The sequence below is a fragment of the Alosa sapidissima genome, chromosome 14 (assembly GCF_018492685.1).
Source record: "Alosa sapidissima isolate fAloSap1 chromosome 14, fAloSap1.pri, whole genome shotgun sequence".
NCBI lineage: Eukaryota > Metazoa > Chordata > Actinopteri > Clupeiformes > Clupeidae > Alosa > Alosa sapidissima.
Window position 1 is genome coordinate 20,529,459 of NC_055970.1, and position 24,595 is coordinate 20,554,053.

At 40.8% G+C, this 24,595-nt stretch overlaps 1 protein-coding gene across 1 annotated transcript; it reads left to right on the forward strand.

The window, feature by feature from the left end:
- The first annotated feature begins 3,334 nt into the window (after positions 1–3,334).
- On the forward strand, positions 3,335–14,848 carry LOC121682114 (semaphorin-7A-like). Its single transcript, XM_042062138.1, has 14 exons — positions 3,335–3,529; positions 4,073–4,224; positions 4,461–4,496; positions 4,775–4,870; positions 4,962–5,031; positions 5,375–5,470; positions 6,021–6,163; positions 6,855–7,033; positions 7,718–7,823; positions 8,148–8,346; positions 9,615–9,730; positions 10,138–10,289; positions 11,422–11,474; positions 13,634–14,848. The coding sequence occupies exons 1-14, from the start codon at positions 3,436–3,438 to the stop codon at positions 13,969–13,971; spliced, it is 1,830 nt and encodes a 609-aa protein (XP_041918072.1). The 5' UTR covers positions 3,335–3,435; the 3' UTR covers positions 13,972–14,848.
- Positions 14,849–24,595: the final 9,747 nt, after the last annotated feature.

Consider the following 24,595-nt stretch of genomic DNA (forward strand, 5'->3'; position numbering starts at 1 on the left):
GAGTTCTGCATGGTCACACGTAGCGTGCAAGAGTGATGCATTATGTGCTAGGTTTAATAGGTCCTTGATCTTACAATTTGCAGTTATTACAAGAAATTTGAGGACATAACCTTGTTTTTTAGGAAACTCTGATTAGCATACTGTATTAATCTGACGTTCTACAGATCAAACAATCAGTTGAAAAAGTAATTGACAGATTAACCAACAATGGAAATAATCCTACATAACAATTCCTGACTCTGAGTGTAAGGTGCAATGGTCCATTGCAGTATTTTTGCAGTTCATCAATGTCTCTTTGGCCCACTCTGTATTTCATTTCAGAGTAAGCAAAATGCACATTCACACACAATTTTTTCACACACAATTTTTTCTTCCAGATTTGAAATGGGACCATATGTGTGCAGAGGAGCTTCACAGAGTCGTGCTGTACTATTACACTGCATGCAACCTGCCCACACACCACGCATTGCAGCCAGTCATCCTCATTATCTCCTCTACCCTGCACCTGACTCAATAAGAGAGTGTGAGTAAAAATGGTTGTGTACACACACACTCACACACATACACTCACACACACACACACACACACACACACACACACACACACACACACACACACACACCACACACAGGCACATGTGCATGAAATCCCTTTCTCTCTATATCCCTCCATCTCTCTTATTCACACACACACACACAGACACACAAACACACAGAGAGCGTAAGAGAGAGAGAGAGAGATTTCCTCTGAGTGCCTCTCTGTGAAAAATATAGCAATACACATACACCAACAATGCATTGTCACACTCTCTGAGTCACTGTCTTTGAAGCTCCGCAGGTATCCTAGCAGATGCTTTATAACATGATGATGAATTACAATAGCCTCACACAATCCAAACAAAAAACATATGAATGCATTTAAAATAACTGTAAATGCAACTTCAATGTTGGAATTACATTAAAAATATTCTTTTTAGTCAGGCAATAGTCTTTTCCCCCCCATCTCTATTTCCAATTCCATGCCTTTTTTTCTGAGGAAACATGGAAGATCTTCTATTTTGAGAACCATATCGCTTCAGGCCAACAACATCTTTCGTCTCGTGTCTTAGGCCACGCTTGCCTGATTCTGCTGAATTTATGGCAGAATAGTCAACCGTTTGTGTGTGTGTGTGTGTGATAGAGAGAGCCATCTATCTGTCTGGATGTGTCAGCTTGGCATTCTGTCTCCTGTTTGAGCTGTGTGTTCACGTGCTCATGCCTCCTTTTCCCGCTCGTCAGTAAGGGAAAGCGAGCCAATTAAATCGGCATAGTCATGCACAGATAGCCTCAGCCATTAAGTGCACCATTATGTCCCACACATCTGCAGCGTTGCTGCCACGACAACCAGATGGTTCTCAGAATCCTCCCAAGCATCATGCAAATGTCTCAATCCCCATGGATTTTAAAGTTCTGTTTAATGTCCAAATCAAGTAGAGGTAAAGAAATGAGAGAAGAAAGGGGGAGAAATGACAGAGAAAGACACACAGAGAGAAAAGAAGGTGAAAGACACACAAACACACAGTGCACAACCTTGCTTTCAAGACTTGTTAAGACTTCTTTAGTCTGACTTAAACAAGGTCTTTTTTCTGGCTTATATCACCATAACTGCTCATAATTGGCATGTTGAAGTTCACCATAAGTTGAACGGTACAGTGAGCAATGGTAATTCAAAACCTTGGATGGCAAAATCTCATCACATCCTGCTGGCTGTAAATGCCACTGTATCGGAGGAAGAGAAAAACTCGAGCCTTTGTGAAGAGTTCAGGGTCTGTGCATGGAGGGAGAAAAAAAGTAAATAAGTTGGTGCTGTGCTCTGCAACCAATCAGGACAGGGTGGCGCCCAACCAATCATGGTATGGATCTGCCTGCTGATTATATGTCAAGGGGAAGATGCTCTGGGGTGTATGATGGGAATGCAGTTCTTTTAGCAAGGTTTCGTATCAACATATTAATTTCTCAACATTTACAGAACACCACCACCCCTCATATCAGAAAGGAATGGAGTGAAACTTGAGGTATGGCTCAGTTATTTGGCTAATCAATTCTATGGTAAGTGGCCCACCATTCAGCTTATTCTAGGCACCCTTGAGGCCAAATTGACAGCAATGTTGGTGCCAGCATAGGCTAAACTGCTCATTAGCTGCAGGCTCATTTTCTCTTTGGCACCCTGAACTCTGACTTTGTCAGCACATTACAGAGAATCACTTCGGAAAATTAAAATTGCAATCAATATTTTTTGTCATACTTTCTCTTTCCGTGAGTATTATCTTTCCCATCGGCCTGAAAGGTTCATTTTAGTGTGTGGGGATTTTGTTAATGAAACACATACTGCTGGAAATGAAAAACCAAATAGTAAAAGGAAGAAAAGAACCCAGCCATTGTTGTCATTTTGGGTGTCTCAGTTTATGTTAAGTTCTCATTCAGCCAACTTATTGTGTAAACCACCCTCACAAACAGTATAGCTCAATTTTGTTGACATTTGTTATGTCAATGGCTGAGTCTGTCTCAAGCGTGCTTAATGATCAGACATGACAAGATATCTATGTTGGTCATACTTGTAATGGTATATTTCATTGGCTGTTACAGGGCGTTGTATGAAATGGTCAGGCCACAGTCCCAGACACACACCTGTGACTGTATTGACATTTTCCTCTGTGATGTTGCTGCAGGTGACAGGTGCAAAATGATCAGCTGGAAGTGTTCCATCCCTCCTCAGTGGTATAGGCTAAGGGTTATTCCATAACAATTCACAGACTAAAACATTGGATTTGACACCATGGTCTCATTTTGTGTCCCCTATAGACTTAGGCTACTATCATTGTATCCTGGTATCTTTTTTGTTGCGGAGTGAGTTGTAGAATATGATAGGCTACTGTTGCCATCTAGTGGACAGTATCTAGTGGTCAAATAACTTTGTGAAATAAAAAGGTGTGAGTGCCAAGTATGCAGTCCCAGTGACGGATGGCTGTTAACTGGCTATCTTTTCTCTCCAATCTGCAGAGGTTACACACCTTGCATTGACAGGATGGTTGTCTTCAATGAATCATATCCTGAGGGCATTACTCAAATTGCTAATGCCGTTTTTGGCACACTCTTTGGCAACACAATCGCCCAGTCCATTGATAACTTCAATTTACAATACACGCCGTGTTGCTTAATAAATGTTTACGACATAACGTGTAATTTGAAGTTGAGAAACAGCTTCTTACTCTGAATATGACCAATTGTTTAAAAAGCACCTGTCATAGCCTAGCCTACTAACACTACACCAACGGTTACGCAATCCACCCCACCTACTACTAGGCTACTACCAGCCATTCAGCTCAAAATTGTACAACACCGGCACACTCCATTACACGTCACTTTGTCGACACAAGTAGCTTTCATTACTGGAAAATGGGATACATTGGTTTTCTAATGGTTTCTCTCGTCGGCATCGCATGTAGCTTGGGACACGGGTCACATAAAGCTAGATTTAAACTTGAAAATGGTAAGTGTTTTTGTTTCTTGACATTTTTGGCAGGGATTGATGTCGTTGAGCTGACCGTTGAGCTGGCGCGTACTACGGAACCCGCGAAGGGTCAGGGTGGGGATTTATTTAGAGCAATACTATGTCGCTCTAAATAAATTCCCTACCCTGACCCTTCGTAGTTCCAAGAATACTCACTGTATTACTTTTCTGTATAACTACTGTATCCTTTACAAAAAAATAACAGCAGTTGTAAGACAACTTTCTGAAGTGCAATGCAGTACAATAATATTGTCATGTCCAAAATATGCATTTCTGCACTAAATTGCTATGTAGGCTAGCCTAGAGCAATGGTGTTTTTCATGTCCAAAATATTGCATTTCCTGCATATTAATTGCAAATAATTTCTTCAAACTGCAGTTTTGATATTAAGAAAACTTGAAGTAGTGCAATTATTTTAGTAAGGGATAGGCTACTGTGCAAAATATTGATATGTCCATCTACCATTCTTCAAAACTAAGTTGGAGGAACAAAGTATCACACATTGCTTTATAATATTTTCAGCCTTGGCTTTCCAACGGAGTTCCCTGCATAGGCAAAATGCGTCTAGGAACATGAAACTATTTGAAGGGGCTAATGGAGAAATGTATTTTGGAGGTGGACAGCATTTATTTCGTCTCAGTTTCCAGGCGAAGCCTACCCAGTCCCTGACTATGGTAAAGGATCTTCATGTGTTTGAGCAAATACAAGAACATACTGTACACTGGATAATTAATTTTGTGTAATAGCCTGTGGCAATGTGAAACTGGTTAGTGGTTGGTATGGACACGTTTGCCAAAATTGTAGCAAAATGTGTGTGTTTTTATGTTTGAAGAGAGAGTCAAACGGAGGAATGGCAAATAAGCTGTTTTCCTAACTTGTTCCTGTGGGTTTCCTTCATTTGTCTGTATAGGAGCCTGTGATGTTGTGCATACAGGAAGCAGTTTCAGTAAGTGCCTTTGGCTAATGTTTCTCACTGTAGTTAGCTATTGCTTTTTCCTCATGCAAACTAAACTCACATACCGTATGTACACCACACCACACAGACACAATCACCACACAGGAAGAAAAAACCTTGACTGTCAAAGTGATGGAGAACTCAGTGACACACATTCACATGAGAGCAACTGCAATCCACTTCTATTTAACCTACTATTCGTACTGTGCAAGCTAAACCATTTCAGTGATTGATTGTACATAACTGTGTCTGTCTCTTGTCACCAAAAGAACTGTGGTAACATCACTGTGACGCAGCCTGGGAGAGATGGATACCCTCTGTATGTGTGCACGGCCTATGGGGACCACACAAGCTGCTGCTTCAGGGTTAGGATTTCCTCTATGGAGCTACACATTATTATAATCTCGGGAAAGGTTTACCTGGATTATGACCTGTGTGTGTGTGTGTGTGTTACAGGCAGCAAATGGCTCATCAGCAGACTGTAGAAGTGATTTTATCAGAGGAGGAGAGCCGGCGCTGCTCACTGGTAATTCAGCCCTCTTCAGACCCGTGTTATCTTCATGGTCTACTTTAAGACTTAGCTCTCAGTTCTCCATTTACTCTGACGCTGTAGCATGAATGTGGTTATTGTTGTGATGTCCTTGTGATTGTGTGGTATTCTTGGATTCTGTATGGGTGTGTGTGCGTGAGAGAGAGAGAGAGAGAGAGAGAGAGAGAGAGATGGACAGAGAAACAGAGAGCGTCTGTGTGTGTGTGTGTGTGTGTGTGTGTGTGTGTGTGTGTGTGTGTGTGTGTGTGGTATGCATGCGTGTATGCATGTGATGTGTGTGTGTGTGTGGCATGATAAGTAGTCTGTATACTCTCTGCAGGAGATGCCCTCTACACCACACATTCGGGCTTGGGTTACAGAGATGGAGTGTACAGGACCTCCAAGAACACGCCTCTCATGCCCTCGAGTCAAGCAGGTGAGACCCCCAAACTCATGCCTTCGAACCAAGCAGGAAAGACCCCCAAACTGCTCTCTGTGACATCCGTGGCCTACTGGTTAGGGAATCGAACTTGTGACTGAAGTGTGGCCGGTTCAATCCCTGACTGGTGGGGAGAGTGATTGAACAGCGCTCTCCCACATCCACGGATGAGGTGCCCTTGAAGGTCCTTAACCCCTATTTGCACCCGGGTGATGGATTAAAGGCTGCCCACTGCTCTGTGTGTGTGCTCCGAGCCCACTGCTCCAAGTGTGTGAATGTGCACGCTACCCCTGGATGGATAAAATGCAGAGAACAAATTTCAGGACAATAAAGTATAACTTAACTTTCAGTGGTCTGTCGGCACACAGACGGAGAAGACAGAGAGTCAGTTTATCCAAATCCATAGAAAGAGATAGAAAGTTATTCTGTCAACCACCCTATTGCTTTGAATTTACCAGCACCCTAAGAAAGGTAAAGAAACATAAAATGCAAATTGTTCAAAAACAAAAACATTTAATTTTTAAGATATATCATACTGTCCCCACAGATCAAAGGTATGTGAAGATTATAGAAAGAAGAAATGAGGAGAATCCATTGCAAGACAAGCTGTATGCATTCTACACAGAGAAGAGTCATGACCAGAGCCCAGATTCTGACCTTTTCACCCCACGTGTCTCCCAGATCTGCAAGGTGAGCACTTCAATACAATATTGACCATGGACCATGGAATTGCACAAAATCTTTGTTTTTGACTCTGATGAAGATGCTGTTGTGTCAAAATGTTGGTCACTAGCACCCTTAAAGCTTGCTAAAATGATTAGTGTGCTTTGATCCTTCCCTGGGTTTTGTCTTCCGAATGGCCCTCTCCGTGAGCGCCGACAGGCCAGAGTGCGAGTGTTAGCACGTGGCAGCATGGAGGGGAGTGTTTCCAGGACGCTTGTTTCAATGTTAAGCCTTCATGAGGTGTCGTGGGCCTAACTTAACGAAACATTGGTGAATGAGGGTGCCCACTTGATAGCATGACAATGACATGCCGCATACTATATACTGCTGTTGGATGGGCCATTTGTCTTGTGTTTGTGACCATTGGTTGGCAGATCTGTGGTTAGCGTGCTTTTTTTAAGTTAATTTGAGTAGGGGCTTCTGAGTGTGTTTTTACCTTGGATTTTGGCACAAGGGATTATAACATCTAATCCTGTGTATGAATGTAATTACCCGGTTCATTGCACAAAGTCCTCATTGAATTATGACTATAAACAACAAACGCGTGTAACCAAAAGGCTGTGCACACAACTGGCCATCTCATGCATATGAGGAACTGAAGTGCATGGTTTTGCAGACTGTGTAAGATTCATCTGAGATGTTTGCTGTTTTTCTACAGGCTGATCTCGGAGGTTCAAAGGACACCCTGCAGTTCCAGTGGACGTCCCAGCTGAGCAGCCGGCTGTCCTGCGGAGACCCCAGCAGGAAGCTGTACTACACCGTGCTGCTGGACGTGGCCGTGCTGCCGTCTGAGGACGGAGGAGACGACCGGGTCTACGGGCTCTTCAAAAACGGCTGGTACGCTACGCAGGGGCCATTTGAGTTCACCAGACATGCTAAAAGTAGCAGAGAGAAGAGAAACTCACAGGAGGAGTAAAATAGGCAGCAGAAGTTTGCCCTCAGGTTTACAAGGTTCATGTAAGAAGATGATTAGTTTGCGTCTTTGCTTTGAGGGAAGTGTGGAGATGACCGGGACTGACGCATGGGGCTGTTGCGTCATCCACCCATGAAACACAATATGATAACTGTGAGGTTGCCTCAGATCAGATCAGAAAAACTGGCAAAACAGGTTAAGCTGCACTTTGGAGTTAACATTTACATTTACATGAATTTCTACTGACATGCATGGTACAGAGAAGCCATCCCAGTGTTTCCCATACATTGACTTATTTGTGGCGGCACACCACAATATCAACATTGACCACCACACAATGATTTTCCAGGTTGTACTAAATTGTGCTTAAATCTGTTTAGCATTATAACCACGCTGTGTTAATTTCTTAAAAACTGTTGTATTCAAGTTAATTCTGCAAACCAACCACCACAAATGGAATTCAATTCTGTGGGAAACACTGCATCCATTGGCTTATGTTGACTCACTTTCTTTGTCTTGATTCTCTTAATAATCTTGATGTGGATATTTTGAGCTGAGATTGGGATTTTAAATGTGCATTGTGTGTGTGTGTGTGTGTGTGTGTGTAGGGAAATCAGGGCTGTGTGTGTTTACACCATGAGAGACATCAGTCAGGTCTTCTCTACGTCTGCCTTCTCAATACCCACCAACTCTCTGAAAGAACAGCCCGGTCAGGTAGGACAGTTTCAACACAAACGTCTGCTTAAAACAGTTTAATAACCACACAGTCACCATAACATGCATACATATTCAGTGTCTTGCCGTATTGTAAAAAGGCATAGTTATTTTTTTAGATATTATAAAGAGGAATTTAAACATCACTGGACTCCTGCCCAAGCAGTGTGTGTTATCATAATGTAATCTTAACAGTAATACCCTCCTGTTTGAAAAGCATGACTGTTGAACCATTAACTTGGTATTTCACCACACCTATCTGCTGATGTAGAAACAGAATTGTACTTGTGGTCCAATGTTTTTCCATTCCTTATTTCTAAACAGTGTGTCCAGGACAGTAGGAAGCTGTCTCCAGACTTGCTCAAGTACATGAAGAACAGTCCAGAGATGGTGGATTGGGTGAGGCCCATAGGAAACAACAACCCCCTGTTGGTCAGTCATCACCACTACAGCCACATCCAGGTGGACCGTGTTGGAGGGACACAGGGACAGGAGGGACACAACGTCCTATTGTTGTCAATGGGTAAGACACAAAAACACTGCAAATAATATAACTCAGAGAGTGTTTCCTTTTCATGCTCTTGACCATGTGTTATAACCCATGGTGCTCTCATGTCTCACACTTTCCATCCCACCTCACCATTGTCCACCCCACTCTCTCTATCAGTATTAGTAGCTGGTGCCTGTTCTCACATCTGATCTGGCCTCTGATCAAGGTTCTTTCCCATCCCAACGACTCTGTTTCCCTTGTGCTTGTTTGAAGGAGCTCGGGCCCAAGGCTCTGTGAAGTCCTTGACACAATGCTACACAAATGAATTGAGCTAAAATGAAACCAAATTGAGGTTGCTTTATCACGGCCTCCCATGACTTCCTTTCAAATAATGCAGTCAATCAGTTTTTATTTTCCCTTCCTGCCTTGTGTTAACACTTCAGAAAATAACAGCTTGAGTAACTTCCCATTGCAAACTATCACTTCTTATCGAAAAAGCCTTGGTCCACAGCCTACAATAATAATTTGTATGTATATCTTATATGTAAGATATATGTATATCTTGGTCTCACACTGAAGTGTTTATTTTGTGTGTCCCATAGTTTAACTGTTTTGCCATCAGTTATTGACAATTTAGCGTCAGAAATAAAGATCAGCAGAATCCCTTGTGAGCTTGTGCTGAGGAGGGAAGTATCACAGTCTTGTGATCGTCCAGCTGAGATAGCAGCTCTACAAAACGTCTCTGTCTTGGGTCATGTGCAACATCAGATGTCAACATCACAGGCTCTAAGAATGTGCAAGAAGAAAATGCCAAGTTTCAGTGTTTCTACTGAGAGTTTTGTGTCAAGTCTGTAGGTCACTAGTTCACTTCCATTTAAACCCTTCCCAGGAAACTAAACTTCCTGTTCTTGTTTGTGATACATTCATTTAGCAGACACTTTTCATCCAAAGTGACTTACATACTGTAAATTAATTCTATTACAAGGGACTACAATGTCCCCGGAGCAACTCAGGGTTAAGTGTCTTGCTCAAGGGAACAACGATGATAGCTGAGAATTGAACCCACAACTTTTCTGGCTACAGCATGCTAGCCCAGCCCCTTAACCACGACGCTACCACCGCCCCACTATTGAGTTCTTTGAACTGCACACACATGAAAGCAGTGCCGTTATCTGGATAGATCAGAAAGCATTAATCCCCAACCCCCACCCCTACCCCTGAGTATTCAACACTTTCATTTTCACTTGGACCTCGGTCAAGAACACTCCACCCTCTGATTTTTTTTTTTTTTTTTTTCAAAGTTAGGGGTGCAGTTCACAAAGTCCTGGAGACCTCCTCTGAACCTTTCATCATTGCGGAGTATCATCCATTCAAACTCGAAACGCACATACTCAGCATGCTGCTGCACAGTTCTGAAGTGAGTCCTCCACAGTCTATCCCAGCATGCTTTGTTGTATGTGTGTGTGCCCATAGATATTAGAAAGCTAGATACCACATTGACTGTGGAGTTCTATTAGGTGGCATCGTAAACGTGGCCGCCATATTGGTGGGGGCAGCACCTTTATTGTCAATGGGCAACACTTGCAGGCAATCACAGACACCTGTCTGATTTCCAGTCAGAGTCACATGCTCCTCCATTGGCCTCCAGTTATTGTTGCCCCCACCAAGATGGCGTCGCTATTTAAGTACGTTCTGGAGCCCAATGCGGTATCTAGCTTTCTAATATCTATCTGTGTGCTTCTCACAAGCTCTATTCTACAGTATGTCATCTCTATGGTGAGTATAACTACATTATTTAAAACCCACGTGTTGGGCATTTTGCAGAAGAAACTCTACGTGAGCTCCAGTGATGAGGTGGTTCAGATTGAACTGAGGAACTGCAGTGTGTACGGGAACCAGTGTGCTGACTGTGTCTTAGCAAGAGATCCCTACTGTGGCTGGAACAGCGGCCGTAAGACATGTGCACCTTATTCAGAGTAAGAGTTCTCTCTCTCTCTCTTTCACTTTCTCTCTGATTCTCTCCCGCCTCTGTCTCTCATGAAGTTTCCCCTAAAGCGGTTCATTTTTTAACAACCCTGAAACCCTTTAAGAAACCCTTTAACAGGACAACTTTTTTTAAACTCAACTTACAAAAAAAAAGAAAATCGACCATTTAAAATCCTACCCCATCAGATCTAATGTCAGACCTTTATTATGATAGGAATAAAGTCTATGCCAGTTGTTGCCATGGACCTACACTCCATGTACAGTAGACAATGTTTATGTGACAGGTCATGTTAGACGTAATTTTACTTGTAGGCTAAATATAGCAAAACGACCCTCAATATTTGAAGTATGGATTCACATATGCCTATCACGAGGACTTCGTAATTGTGCCTAACGTCAACATGTTCCAAACAAGTGCAGGCACTTTACGCATCTTACCACATAGCTCACTGTATCAGTTGGCCTTAAAATATGGGTGCCAAGGTCAGATCAGTTAAGAAGCTCTGTGCTAGGCACTTTCTTTTACTCTACTTTTATGACTTCTTATTGCTTTCAGTTAAAATGAAAACTAGTACAAAAGGGAACTTCACTTAGACTGTGTGCCTTCACATCTTCTTCAATGCAACTCATGCAGAAACAGGAACTCACAGACCACACACACACGTGCAAATTCACACACACCTAACGGTATTATTTTTTTCCAATAACCTGTAGCATCATGCAACACCTCTAGGAACATTTCTGCACATCAACACACACATATAGCAATGGAGCAAAGTCAGACACATTTACATGCAAGTAATAAAATACAGCCATCATATGATGCATGTAAGGTATAAGACTTGAACCAAACATGGCACCCTCCTGTCTGTCTTTTATTATCATTTAGATACATTAATAACACTGTCTACCCACCTAATTTCTTTAACCATTTACATGTCCGTTTAGAAGAATCAGTGCAGTCACAGAGAGTAAACAAGCGAGAAAGAAAGTGCTTTCCCTCTTTTTCCTTTTTTCCAAAAGTGTTCCTCCCAATGCACTTCTTTGAGAGAGTGCATATTATCATATTGTTACACATGCTTTGTGTATAAAATTAAATTGAAATTCATTGCCTTTTAACAGAGGCACCATTCAGGACATTGAAGATGGAAATGTTCAAAAATGCGCTGCAGAGAGTAAGTCTTTTTCTTCCTCCCACACACACACACACATAGAATGTTTGAGTTTTTCTCATTGTTTTCAGTGTTTCTTTGGGCTTCCTTGCTCATTACAGAGGATTTTCTAACTCTCTCTGGTCTTTGAGGAAGAGATGAATGATGATTTGTTGCACACACACACACACACACACACACTTCTACACACAGACACACACAGGCATTTGTCTCTCAAAAGCTGTATCGAATCAAACTCACAACATAGAAGGGCTGAATGGCATTTTATCATTTTTGGGGCAAAGTCATAGAATATTAGGGAATTTTGTTGTAGAAGTTCAATATTTACTTGCCAAAAATAATACATTAGTACAAATATTTCCATGCAGAATTGGTGTATATCTGGTTATTAGCTTTGCTGCTTGCTTGAGTAACTCAACTTTGTTTATTCAGTGGCCGTTTATATTATCTCCCGCTCTAAAAAAGTAAAAGATTCTTGAACGCTACGTGGCTGCTCTGAAATCATTGGTCAGTATATTGTACCATTCATTATATAGTAATTCAAGGAAATTCAGATTTTTTGTCAGGGAAAAGTCATGGAATTTTACATTTGATTCAGAGTAGAAACCCTGTGGGGATGAAACAACCTGCTATTCACACTGTACAGTGCACCCCGCACAGAGCAATCTGTTCTACAGTACCTTTAGAATGGGCCATTTGTGGTGTTCATATGGCAAACAAATGACAGTGCTGTAATTGCCTTTAGGTGAAGTCTGATGTGATCATCTGATGTGTTTACTTGTTAGGGGTACAAGCTGGACTCCTATTGTTTTTGTTCTGATTTTTAACCCTTTCATGAAATGATGTTTTCGCAGCAGAACCGTTTCTACAACCATAACCGTAATAGGTACAGACTCAAATTCTTTACCATAGGTCCCAAATTAGTGCATGATCTCACACAACAGGAATTACCCATTTCTGTCTATAGGCGGCGCTATAATAATCACATTTACGTTTTTGCTCATATCTCCAGAACCATATGGTATTTTTCCAAAATTCTGCAATTTTCCTGCCATTTTCAAAAAACTCGTAAAACTTTGGTGAGCATTGAGAATAGTCGGACGGCTGAAACGGCTGCTCTTGCTCCCAAAATTAAACGAAAACTCCTTTTTGAAGACTTTGTTTAAGTCATTTCTTTCAGTGTGCGAACTCAAAAGTGAAACAAATCTATCTCATCCTAGACCATTGTTCCGATTCTCTCAGATTAGGTACACTACAGACCAAGCCTAACAGAGTGACTTTTTCTGATTTTTTATTTATCACCCGTTTTTAAGTGTTTAAGTGCAATTAACATTTGGGGAGTGGCCTATAATGATTTTTTTGCCTTTATCTTAACTTATAAAGGTCCAGTCCTATTCAAACTTGGGCCACATAATCATTACGACATTCTTTGGACGCGCAGCGAATTTTGTGATATTCTGTCCACAGGGGGCGCTGTAAATATCTCAATTATGTCCAATCTTATCCAAACTTGGTACATGTCATCAATACAACATTATGTGGACGCACACCGAATGTTGTGAAATTCTGTCCACAGGGGGCGCTGCAATAAGTCAAAATGTCCAATCTTATCCAAACTTGGTACAGACAACCAATATGACATTCTTAGGATGCCCACAAAATTTCATGAAATTCATGTCCATGGGGCGGTTCTTTTAGAGTTCCGGCATCTAATGAATCGAGCAACATCTATTTTCATCATTCACATTTTCCTGCCATTTTCACAAAACTCAAAAGCAAAACTAATCTATCTCCTCCTAGACCGTTGTTCCGATTCCTACGAAATTCGGTACACCTCACCTTCAAACCAAGCCTAACAGATTGGTGTTTCCTGATTTTTGATTCGTCGCTCAGATTCAGTTACGCATCAATCCACTTTTGAAGTGTGGCCTTTAATTATTGTATTGCCTATATAATTTATTGTAAAGGTCCAATCCTATTCAAACTTGGTAAACACAATCCATACTACATTCTCTGAAAGCACACCAATTGTTTTACAATTAAGTCCATAGGGTGCACTTCAGCCCCCACCTTCATTCTGCTAAAGGTCACTTTTTGTGTCTATCAAAAAAATAACAGAAAACACATTTAATGGCTTTTGCTCCTTTTCTTCCCGAGCATAGGTGGACCAGATAAGGGTGCTGCTGAGACTGTTCACATTCCTGAGTCGTCCAGACACTACCTGGCCTGCCCCATTGACTCCCACCATGCCACGTACCGCTGGCTGAAGGATGGAGAGGAGAGGCAGTCGCTCGAGGACGAGAAGCAGGAGCAGTTAGTGCTGCTGATAGAGGGCATGGGGTCTGCAGACGAGGGCGGGTATGAGTGTGAGGCACAGGAGGGAGACTACCAGAGGACAGTGGCCCACTACCAACTGAGGATGACCAGTGGAGCAATGGGACTGAAGAGCTCTCCATTGGCGTTGGCCTTGCTGGCATTTTTGTTTTCTGCTCTATGGTAGCAGCACACTAGGGAAGCTTCCTAAAGGACACACAGCAGGTTTTACTGCTACAGCGCAAGCCATAGATTTATGTGTTTCATTTATGAGTCTTACGTGAACAAAGGTATTCTTTAAGGTGATGATACACGGGGCAACTTTTTGAGCAATGTTTCTGGATAACCGCATAACCAGTTCCATGTGTTCTGATTAAATGATCATGAATATTTGCCTACTGATGATGTAAGTTCTCCAAAAAAGTGTAGCCCAATATCAATGGCAACTTGCCAGAACACGACTTAGGAACATTGGCCTGCAACATTGCTCATGAAGTTGCCTCGTTTATCATCAGCTGTAATGTGAGGCAGGCCCTCACAGGAAATGCCTAATAAGGATTCTGCTGTAAAGTAACACAGTGTGGTTCTTTTACTTTAAAATAATGGCTTCAAACTCATTTTGATGATACGCAGACTTATAATAGGCAGAACTGTGTCAATACTGAAATGCCTTCTGGACACCTGATATTGCACTATGTAGCTTTGTGGCTCCGGACAAAGCTTATGACCCATTTCGTCAATTCTCAACTGCACATACCTGTACTGTACATATCTGTCTATATTGTTCATACTGAATATCCATATTTATTTTGCTCTTATAATGTTAATACACTGCACATATCCCCACTGTAAACCATGCCATTTGCCTAACTGTATACTACTGTCCACACTGCACTATATGTCATGCACTGTTTACATTTATGTCTATACTGTTCACATTGCACTTTTCTGCAATGTAATCTAAATCTAATAAGGTACACAAATTGAGGAAAGGGATTTCTGTTTTACAACACAACAGAGACAGGAATGTACATCTATATCCTACAGATAGGTCCTCTGCCTTATGCACCAGAGCATGTTTGGTGGTTCTACCCATCTATTGGGACATATTCATCCATCCTACTTATGGCATTCATAGTTCACTATCATGAAGTGCAGTTCCTAGTGCACTAGTTTCTTTACTGTAACTTCTCCTAAGATTTATTTTTTGTATTAGTCCTTTCCTTCATTTGTTTGTTCTGTGAACTCAGTTAGGAAATAGCTGTTTCAACAGCTCTTTGATTACAGTGAGGGCACAGTCTAGTATGCTTTTAATGAAAAAGAAAGCAGTCAGAACTCTGGATAGGCTATTAAGTTCATGCAGCACCTTCAAACTTGGTGTCTACTCTTCATACACAATGTCTTTGAAGCCTGAATAAAGGTATGGCTGCCATTCATTTTTCACTGCTGCTTCCTTGTATAGGCCTATTATGAAGTTTATCCAACAATACAGCTACATCACACTCCATAAACACGCTTTGAAAGCCTAAACAAATTATTCTATTAAAGGATAATTCCGGTGTGATTTTGACCTAGTGTCTTGAAACATGATACCGAGTGTGAACGTATGTCTCATAGCTCACCTCAGCTTGTCCCCTGCACTCAGAAATCTGCCGCTAGTTAGCCAATGCTACCAGCAGTGTTTCGTTGTGGTGCCTCGGGCATCGGCCTAGCCATGCAAATAAATCACTGTTTTACACCATTTACGAGGCTCAAAGTAGCTCCATACTTCATTGGTAGACTTCCAAGGGCCTTGACATTTAAAACGAGACATGGAGAACTTTTAAAAAGCACTGGCAGATTATTTACAAGATGATTTATACAGACAGTACCTTAAGGAATTTTACCGTCCGACGCCATCTTGAATTTAGTCACGATAAGTCGAGCGACGAGTATGAACAAACAGGTATGATAAGGGGCATTGGCTAACTAGCGGCAGATTTCTGAGTGTAGGGGACAAGCCGAGGTGAGCTATGAGACATATGTTCACACTCGCTATCATGTTTCAACACACTTTAGGTCAATATCACACCGGAATTCTCCTTTAATAAAAAGCAAGCAGCTAGAATTTTAATTTACAACCCCAAAACAGACAAAGTTGGGACGTTGTGTAAAATGTAAATAAAAACAATGTGATAATATACAAGTCTCGTAAACCCATATTTAGCAGCAAAATGGACATAGACAACAAATCAAATGTTGAAAATGAAAATGTTGACTATTTCATGGAAATATATGTTAATTTTTAATTTAATGCCAGCAACATGTTTCAAAAAAAGTTGGGACGGGAGCATGTTTACCACTGTGCTGCTTCACCTCTTCATTTAACAAAATTCTGTAAATGTTTATGAACTGAGGAAACCATTTGCTACAGTTTTGAGAATTAAATGAAAATTAAATTAAATTAAATTTGTCCCATTAATCCCCAATATAGGATTTCAGTTGCTAAACAGTATGGGGTATTCTTAGTCATGTTTTTCATTCCATTATGCACCTAATTTGACAAATCTGGATGGCAGACAGGCCATCTTAGCACCTGGACTCTTCCTCTATGGAGAAATACTATTTAAATATGTGCAGAATTCATTTTGGCATTGCTTTCCTGAAATATTCAAGGTTGTCCCTGGAAAAGACATGCCTGGATGGCAGTATATGTTGCTCAAAACCTGTATACATCATTCAGAATTGATTGTGCTTTGCCAAATGTGCAAGATGCCCATGCTATAGGCACTTACACAATGTCATAGATGTTGGGTTTCGAACTGAGCACTAAAACAAGTTGGATAGGTTGGATACTTGGATAGGCCCTCTCCTCTTTAGCCCAGATGAGTCCATGATTTCCAAAAAGAATGGCAAAATTTGATTGGTCTAACCACAGGACCTTTTTCCACGTTACCTCAGTCCATTTTAAACAAGCTCAGGTCCAGATAAGAGGGTGGTATTTTCTGTATCATGTCTCAATACAATTTTAGCGGTTACAATGTTGGCTGCAGTTTTTGAATTGATATTAAACTGTGCACATAGACAATGGTTTTCTTGAGCCCATACAATGACAGGTCTGGTATTAATGCAATGCCATCTGAGGTCCAAAAGACCACGGCCATCCAATGTGTTTTTCAGCTCTTTCCCTTATTTGCAAAGATTTCTCTGGATTCTCTGAATGTTTTAATAATATTATGTCCTGTAGATGATTAACTCCCCAAATACTTCACAATTTCATGTTAAGAAGCATTAAAATGACATTGTTTCATCATTTGTGCACATAAGTTTACACAGAGTGATAAATACCCCTACATCTCTACTTCTAAGAGTCCCTGTCTCTCTGGGATGCTCTTTTTCATACCCAATTGTGTGGCCACTTACCCTAATTAGTTGTGAAACATTCTTCCCTTTGTTTTCTTTATCATTACACAACTTTTCCAGCATTTTATTACCCCGTCCCAACTTTTTTTTAAACATGTTGCTGGTATCAAATAGTCAAATTTGTCATTTTTTTAACATTTGATATGTTGCCTGTGTCCTTTTTGCAACTAAATATGAGTTTAAGAGATTTGCAGATTATTACATTCTGTTTTTATTCACGTTTTACACAATGTCCCAACTTTTTCTGTTTTGGGGTTGTAATTCAGCTCCTTACAACAGCCTATTAGGCCTTGGTGTGCCGTCTTATAGCTATACATATTTGCTAGGCCTTAACTCTGTCACTATGTCTTCCTTCATTGTTGAATCCCGTGGTGACATCAGGTCAACAAATATAACATGCTGATTGGAAACTGTGGCTTTTCACTAGCACATTATTTTAACCTACTTTGTACTTAAAGCTGCTAATGAAAATGTAGTGGATTAAAAGTATATATTTCATTTAAATGTAGTAAAGCAAACGTAAAAGTAGGAAGAAAAATAAAAACTCAAGTAAAGTACAGATACTCCCCATTCATACTTAAAGCCTACTGCACTTTTATTTCTACTTACATCTCTGCTCATTATGCAGCCCATAATCAGTAAGTGGGTGTTGGTGAATTGGGGTATGGCTAAAAACATTTAGGCCAGTACCATTTAAGGCAGCGGTTCCCAAACTTTTTTCCCCGTGGACCACCTGCTACATACTGACTCGGCTCGCGTACCCCCACCATCCGAAAAGTAACACATTCTATTGACGCATTCCAGGCATCATGTTTAATTAGCCACGCTATATAATAACAAATAGCACAATCAAAATTTGCAACTTGTCTATGAGCTCTCACGCTAAAGAAAACAGTGTGGAGAACAACATAAGACTGGTTATAGCACCTCACTGCAAACCATGCACTGTGGCTTTGAGCAGTCTGTCTTCCAATCCACTTGAAGCCGAGGCCTATGCCTCATCATAGGCTACTTCCGTTTTCTTCCCTCAGTCTTTTCTGTCTGGTCCTTTTTTACCCCCCTGCGCTCCACCTCTATCATTCTGACCCCAAACCCATCCCATCGTTACCTGTCTCCTGGGGCCTGTACTACGAAGGGAGCTTAACCTACCCAGATGTAACCCATGGTTACTTTGTTAAACCGGGGTTGACAAAACCTGGTTATCTTAAGTGGTGTTAATCATGGGCGGATTATGAACTTTTGGGCCCCTGGGCCCAGATGTATTATGGGCCCCCCACTAATTGTCGTATATGTGGGAGGGGGGGTTTGGGGGTCCTCCCCCAGAAGTTTTTTAATTTGTTTGATATGATTTCCTGTATTCTGGTGCATTTTGGGGATTGCCAATACTAAATTCAATCAGATTCATAGCCTACATCCTGATTTGTTGATATTGAGGCAATGATTCCATGCTGGGCTTCAGGGCCCCCTGACCCCTTGGGCCCCTGGGCCTGGGCCCGGTAGGCCCGTGCAGTAATTCATCCCTGGTGTTAATCGGTACTACGACACTGATTATGAAGTTGATTTGTTGAGCCGGGGTTAACCTAATTGGAGTTTGTGCACGTTCACATAAAAGGGGCGTGTTGCAGCGCAAGTCACCACTTTCAATGATGACGCGATCACCTTTTACGGATGAGGAATGCACAATTATTATGCCAAGTTATGAGGAATTAAAACCCACTCTACGACAAAAATCAAATACGTCGGCAGTGAACAAAGCAAGGCTGTTGGCAACGTATTGCAGATCGGGTAGCCTTAATGCCTAAAAGTAAAGTTTTATTTCCACATGTTCTTCAAATATGTGTTACGGAGGATTAGCTTGCGGAATGTCTGAAATGAGTTGAAATAATTAAATTGCATATTTTGAGTTCATAGAAATGCCTACAGATGCAACACAATTTAGAAGTGGGCATATAGATTACAGTAATAGGATAATTGAATGTTTAAGTAGCCCCCATTGACTGATTTAGTGTATGCCTAATCCTGTGAACATTTCAGATGCAACACCATTGCCAAACGCACATGGCAGCAGGTGAAATTGTAACACAAACACATTATTCAGAATAGTAGGTTTATATAGTTATAGCTTGCATTAATATTTCTTAATTATGAAAACATGTAGGCCTAGTATGCTTATAGCCTTCACTTGGCCTCTGTTTTACAGCTAACAAGAAAAATGTGTCTTTGAACACTAGCCTACTGTAAGGAGTGTTTTACAGTAGCAGAGGAATTGGCCATCGCAAATAGTGGAAGGCCGATTGTGGAAGGGGTTGAGGGAGGCATTCGGTCGGATTCTGGTGCTGTGGAAATGTGTAGCCTTTATGTGCAGGGTACAGTAATATGACATTCAATTCAACAACTTTGTTAAAATTGTGATTTTCATTTATTAGGCCTACTGTAGGCTAGGCTATGTCCGATTTATTTTAGGCTATTCTTGCTCAGATGTTCAGCATACTGTAGGCTAGGCCTATGTCCGATTTATTTTCGGACATACTTGCTCAGATGTACAGCATCACCGATTAGATGGAATACATGAATGTCCACGTAAGGGTATTGCTATGACGGGTGACATTAGAGACTTCTGCCTAGATCATCTGACAAAGATAACGAATTCCTTCGGCTGACAATCTGTTGATATATATATATATATATATATATATATATATATATATATATATATATATATATATATATACACATGTTTGGTTAACCCGAGGTTTCCGTTAACCACACCCTTTATAAGTACCACCCCTCCACTACAATTCGAATTCGAGACAATGTCGGAGTACCTGGATGATCCATACGACATTGGAGCGCAAATCATGAGGGGCTCTCTTCTCTTATGGCGGTCTCTAAAACCCCTCGCCCTGCGAAGCGAGACCCTCATGATTTGCGCTCCAATGTCGTATATATCATACAGGGGGTCGTTTCTAGAAAGCATCGTTTGCTAACTTGCGTCGCAACCTTGGTAGTTCGCTCCATCGTTCTTGGATTTGGTGTTTCTAGAAAGGGTAGTTCGAACTCTCAATCGCAAACAAGGACGCAAAGTTTGGTCGTTTGAACTACTGCCCCTAGGCAGTCGCACTTGTGTCGTTCCTTGGTAGTTCCTGTTGGTGTCCGGAGCGCCTAACCAAAAATCACAACCGCCTAACCAAAATTTGCGAAGTGGATGTTTATTTCGTGACTCAATGATTAATCTATCCTGTAGCTTAATTTTGATGAAGACACTGCTCCCCTACTTGGCTCATTCTTGCTATTTATGTTAAGTATTGCCTTGCTTTTAGTATTATAATCTTCACAGTCCCTAACAACAGCAGTGTTAAGTGGTGTAGTGGCTAAAGCAGCTGACTTATTATCCCAACGTTGTAGGTTCGATTTTCTTATGATGTGAGATTGTCCTCTTGCTTCTCGCTACCTGCAGGTGAACTAGTGTGACACGTAGACAGACATCCCAAACTGCAAAAAGCCTTTTCAGGGAGGTATCACAACCCCCCCCCCCCCCCCCACAAAAAAGTTAATGAATGAATGAATGAATGAATTAATTAATTAATTAAAAAATAACACTACTAAAATTTTTTTTTTTTAACCTACTTAGATACTGAAATACAGATTAATATGTTTGTTCAATAATGTATAGTCAGTACACCAAATAGGGAAGGCCTATAGATAGTAATTGTGAAAATAAAATATGTAGATCTTGCAGTTTGGTCTTGTAGCCTTGGCAACTAGCCATCTAGTATAGGCCTGAATAATATGCACATGAATTGACACTAGTTAAACTCACCTCAACATGTTTTTGCAATCATTTAACCCACCATGGGCAATGCTAACACTGTTACAAACAGTGCATCGTGCAAGACTAGGCCTATCATTATGTTTTACTCTTATAAACAAGGGTACACTTTGAAATGGGTCTTAGTTAACTGTTTTATATGCTTGCAATAGGTTTAGGTTTTGGCTCACGTTTCCACTGTTTCCACCAATGATATGTATCGCTGCATCATCAACAACGTTGTTGGAACTATGGTGTTCGAACGTCGGAGGTAGCGAATTGCGACACAGGTACGATGCTTTCTGGAAACAGGTGTAACAGTGTCGTTGTTTGGTCGCAAGTTGCGTCGTACCATGGTGGTTAAGCAACGTCGTTGCTAACTTTTCTAGAAACGACCCCCGCGATAGATATCATTGGTGGAAACAGTGGCAACGTGTAATACCCCACCCCCTAGAAATTCTCTGCCACAGCCTATGTTGACATTTCTCTCATTTAAACCGAGTGATTAATGCTGGCATTGTCATCATCATCTGCAAAAATCTAAACCTATTAATTGCAAGTATATAAAACATTTTACTGAAGCCGACCAATATGTGCCATTATTTGTGTTAAATATCTATGTTGGAAAAAATATATAGCCTGGACGAATGTCTGGGTATCGCAAAAGTTACCGATTGTCTCGTGGCTTAACGGCAACGCATCAGTGCACTACGCGCTCGGCCGAGTTCGCATCCTGTCTCTTCTTTTCATCTAAGAGTAAGAGTAGGCCTACGATACACAGTAGGTTTTGACCATACATATTTATGTATATAGTTACTCTACATCGAGAGACCATAGGTACAAGACATCAGTCAAAAACAATTTAATCTACGTGTCACACTAGTTCACCTGCAGGTAGCGAGAAGCAAGAGGACAATCTCACATCATAAGAAAATCGAACCTACAACGTTGGGATAATAAGTCATCTGCTTTAGCCACTACACCATTTATCACTACTGTTATAAGGGTCTGGGAAGATTCTAATACTAAAAGCAGGGCAATACTTGAATTAATATAAATAGCAAGAATGAGCCAAGTAGGGGAGTCAGTGTCTTAATCAAAATTAAGCTACAGGATACATCAATCATTGTGTCACGAGATAAACATCCACTTCGCAATTTTTGGTTAGGCGGTTGTGATTTTTGGTTGGGCGCTCCGGACACCAACAGGAACTACCAAGGAACGACACAAGTGCGACTGCCTAGGGGCAGTAGTTCAAACGACCAAACGTTGTGTCCTTGTTTGCGATTGAGAGTTCGAACTACCCTTTCTAGAAACACCAAATCCAAGAACGATGGAGCGTACTACCAAGATTGCGACGCAAGTTAGCAAACGATGCTTTCTAGAAACGACCCCCTGGTCGGAGAAGGTTTGAGATGCAGGGTAAATTGCCATGGCAGCATACCTAGGTTAAAACATATCCACCTTTCGTAGTACGAGTTAATCGGGAAGTTATGCCACACGTGATCAAGTTACTCTCGAAGTTACCCAGATAAACCAGTAACCCCGCTTCGTAGTACAGGCCCCTGCTCTGTTTCTCTCGCTTCTCTTCTTCGATCGCTTTAATTAGTCCTTTTGGACAGTGTCCCTGTTTTTAGCCAGTTTTCCATGTTTGCGAGCCTTCTACATAGCCTACTTCCACGAAACTAACACGTCAGATAATGGCTGCCCGCAGGAGATCATGCATTGTGGGTAACTTATTTTTTTTTAACAAAAACATAGCCTGCTATAGTTTACAACTGATTTCCTTTAATTTCACGTTTCCATATCATTATAACCCGATTAGAAATTATTTATTATTTATGAACTAATTCGATTATTAATTAATTACAGTTTTTTCTGATCGCTTAAGCACATTTTTTGTAACTATGGCTTTTTTTGCAAAACTCTACACACAAATGGCAAAACCTCTCACCCAATCAGCAAAACATCATAGTTCTCTTGCAAAAGCCAACACACCTTGCTTAACTCTTCACACCTTCGTAAAAATTGTGTTTTCGTATCAAACAGTAAACACAAGCCTTCACAATAATAAGCACACAATGTGCCAACTACACACTGATGGTCTGAATAAAAAACACATCTGGCTTTTGCTTTCTCTGTGCACAAGGTAGACTATGTCAGTTTGAGGTCATACGTTTGTCATAGTTCTGTAAACATACAGGGATCCAAACTTTACTGTAAGTATTGGTGTTTATTTACATACATCAAAACAAATACACGTCTGTTTTTCCAAGTCAAAACACAAAATAGCAATTTCACTGAGACAAATCAGTCTACATCGGGTCACCTCTCTCAAAATTCCGTCTACATCACATGCAATGTCCTAGTCCAAGGCACCGGGAAAAAATTCTGGAATGACGTATCCTGGCCTGACATTTTTTTTTTGGCTGTAAAATATGGCGATAGAAAAGTGCCATAAAGTACTCGAGCGATAAAACATGCATACGGGCGTATTATATTATTTCACATTATTTCATATTATTCATTCTGTAATGTGAGCGCTGGTCAGATTCCTCCTCGCTCGCAGCATATTTTTCCTTGCTCGGGGAGCAGTTTCCTCTGAGTGCGTGCGCGCAGAGAGTATTTGCGCGCTCGCAGTGAATATTTACGAGTGTGAAATAATATAATACGCCCGTATGCATGTTTTATCTCTCGAGTGCTTTATGGCACTTTTCTATCGCCATAGTAAAAGGGCTATTTCAATGGCTCTCTACCGAAACACCTGTAGTTTGCGGAGGACGAACGAGAAAGCACTCGTTTGATAAATCAGCCAGTAGTAGACAAATAACTTTTAGAAATAATCTGTAGGGGAGACCGGGGACAGTTGCAACACTTTTTGCATTTGGCTCTGTTACTCAGAGACGGTTTGGATTAGACAAACCAATTTTTTATACAATACACTTACATATGTCTGTTAATAGTCTAAACCATTTAAAGATAATTACACAATCTACATTTTTCACAATTTGCATTTGAATGTAAGGAGTCAGATGTTGCAACTGACCCCGGGCCCGGGGACAGTTACAACATTGTTTGGGGATGGTTGCAACATGTTAAAAATACAATATATTACAATATATGTCAGTGCAGCAAAATGATTATTTTTGTATGTAAATACAAGTTATGCAAGTTATAATAATATTATAGTGTTATTTATTCACCAGCTTTGATTAGATGACAATTATAGATTTGTCTAGATGAGTAGGCCTTATGTGCAGATGTCAAATATTGAAATTGATATAAAATACAGTAGGACTTTAGTGACATAGGAAGAATGGAACAATTTGGGAGGCAATTCACTTTTATTTAGACTATTGTCATGTAAAACATCATTAACCTAGGAATACTTAGTGCATTTAATGAACATTTTGTGTAATAATTCACGGCAAATTAATAAACTGAATATGGTGGTCCAAGAGCAGACCATGCACCAGTCCATAACGTTAACCGCTTTCACACACACGATATAAAATACACTTTTGCGCACTTTTACGCATTTGCCCGGTTGTACAGATTACCAGTCCGAGCCTGCTAAAATGTATTGGTCGTAAACACTTTG